Source organism: Mandrillus leucophaeus, unplaced genomic scaffold (assembly GCF_000951045.1).
Source record: "Mandrillus leucophaeus isolate KB7577 unplaced genomic scaffold, Mleu.le_1.0 Scaffold212, whole genome shotgun sequence".
Classification (NCBI taxonomy): Eukaryota; Metazoa; Chordata; class Mammalia; order Primates; family Cercopithecidae; genus Mandrillus; species Mandrillus leucophaeus.
Genome location: NW_012102166.1, coordinates 430,366 through 432,775, shown reverse-complemented (window position 1 = coordinate 432,775; position 2,410 = coordinate 430,366). Strand labels below are relative to the sequence as shown.

The 2,410-nt window shown below is 60.6% G+C and overlaps 1 protein-coding gene across 1 annotated transcript in view; it reads left to right on the top strand.

The window, feature by feature from the left end:
• The first annotated feature begins 456 nt into the window (after positions 1-456).
• Positions 457-2,410, top strand: part of P2RX5 (purinergic receptor P2X, ligand gated ion channel, 5) — a 33,755-nt gene continuing 31,801 nt past the window's right edge. Inside the window, exon 1 of the mRNA XM_011980453.1 lies at positions 457-833. Within this exon, the coding sequence (XP_011835843.1) occupies positions 697-833 (137 nt within the window). The 5' untranslated portion in view covers positions 457-696. The remainder of the gene's footprint in view (positions 834-2,410) is intronic.

Sequence of the window (2,410 nt, the reverse complement as noted above, 5' to 3'; positions counted from 1 at the left end):
CAAAAATGATCACGCCTGTAGTCCCAGCTACTCGCGAGGCTGAGGCAGGAGAATCGCTTGAACCCGGGAGGCGGAGGTAGCAGTGAGCTGAGATCGCACCACTGCACTTCAGCCTCTGCGACACAGCAAGGCTCCGTTTCAAAAATAGATAGATAGATAGATAGATAGATAGATAGATAAATAAATAAATAAATAAATAAATAAATAAATAAATTTAAAATGAAATAAAGAGGAGCCCTGCCCCCTTTCACTTCCTCTCCTCCGCGATCGCTGCTTTCAGCTGGGCAAGAGCGCAGCGCTCTCCTGCGCATCCCGGGCTGCGCTCCCAAGCCGGTGGCTGGGGAGGAGGTGGCAGGTGTGTCACTGTGTTGGGGGCGGGAGGGAGGAGGAGGAGGAGGAGGAAGAGGAAGAGGAGGAAGAGGAGGAGGAGGTGGAGGAGGAGGTGGCAAGGTCGCGGTCCGAGGCTCCGGTGCTCGCCGCCGCCCAGCCCCCAGCCGAGGCTTTTTCCCCCGCGCCAATAAAAGGCCGGCCCGACCCGTCCCCCGCGCTCCTCAGCTCTGCGGGACACCCCGGGCTGCAGCTGGGCGGGCGCAGACAGGCCGAGGGGGGCGCCGGGCGCACAGGGACCGAGGGACCGAGGGCTCCCCATGAGGGCACGTGGGCCGGGCGGTCTGCAGGCCCGGCTGAGAGCGCGCCATGGGGCAGGCGGGCTGCAAGGGGCTCTGCCTGTCGCTGTTCGACTACAAGACCGAGAAGTATGTCATCGCCAAGAACAAGAAGGTGGGCCTGCTGTACCGCTTGCTGCAGGCCTCCATCCTGGCGTACCTGGTCGTGTGAGTTCTCCGCGGACTTTCGGGAAGGCGGGGGAGGGGCAGGGCGGGTGCCAGCAGCAGCGTCCTTCTCCAGGGTCCTGGAATTCCCGGGCGTGCACATGGTTTGCCCAGTAGCTGGGGGTCTGTGAGCCTGCTTGGGGTGGGGGTCCTCTTTGGGTCCTTGGGTGTAAGAGTAGGGTGTAGACAGGGAGCTCTCCACTCCCCCACTGGCGCCAGAGGTGATGAGAGGTGGGCAGGGGCCTTCTAGGTTCCTTGATTTATCAGGCTTTCCATGCAGCTGCTTCTCCCAGAGTTGGGTCCCCACGTGTTAGGGCCATGGGAAGGGGGCAGGGATGCCAGGGGGCTGGGTGGCAGCTGTCGCCCCAGGAGCCTCCCCAGGCCTTGGCCTGGCAGCTGACCCAGGCGCCGGCAGGTTATTTATAATCACAGGGTGTCACTGCCTACTCAGGGCTGGAGCAACTCATCAGCCCGGCATGTTCCTCAGCTCCCTTCCGGTCAAGCTGCCCCACCCGCGCCAGCCTCACTGGTGTCCAGCTGGGGGTCCTGTCCAGAGGCCTCTCTCTCTGGACCCAGCTCGGCCGTCCCCTTCCCCCATCCTCATGCCACCTGACAGGAGCTGGCGCCACAGAGCCAAAGGGGCAACTTGTGGAGGCTGCTCTGCCAGGTGCCTTCAGAGCCCTGCCCCCGGTGGGGGTGGGCAGTGAGCAGGTGGAGGGGGGCAGCAGCGCGCGACAATGGGGATGCACCTCGTCCCATTCATTCAGTAAGTGCTGTGTGGAGTCCCTCCTGCTTCCTCCCGGGAGGGCAGCCCTGACGCCTGGCTCTCCCCTGGAGGTCCAGCAGTCGCATTCCCTGAGCTGCATTCCCAGGCCCCTGGCCGCCTCCCACCTGAGCGGCCTCGTAGGCGCTGGGCTGTTCCTCAGCCAGGCCTGCCTGTCCCCTTCCACTGCCTTAGCATCCACTCAGTCCGCAGATCTGGGCTCTCGGGTAACTCCCTCTCCCTTCCTCCTGTTCCCGCAGTGTAATTATTAGGCTTATTTGGGAGATCATTTGCCTAAAGTCGCCGTCAGTCCGGGAATGCCCTGAGGGTAGGGCCCAGTAGCACTTAGCTGCTTAGGGAATAGATGTGAAATGAACGCGTGAATGAATAAATGGAGTTGCTTTGGCTTAAACAACAGAAACTTAATTCTCACAGTCCTGGGTGTGGAAATCTGAGATGAGGTTGGTAGCACGGTCTGGGGTCTCAGAGGGGCTCTGGGGTCTCAGGGGGGCTCCTTGGCTTGCAGATGGCCACCCTCTCACTGTGTCCTCATGGCAGGGAAAGCAGGAATTATTTAACTACGTACAAATATGAAAATTAGGAAATTGGCGGCCGGGCGCTGTGGCTCACGCCTGTAATCCCAGCCCTTTGGGAGGCTGAGGCGTGTGGATCACCTGAGGTCAGGAGTTTGAGACCAGCCTGGCCAACATGGAGAAACCTGTCTCTACTAGAAATACAAAAAAATTAGTCGGGCGTGGGAGTGGCGCCTGTAATCCCAGCTACTCCGGAGGCTGACCCAGGAGAGTCTGTCTCTATC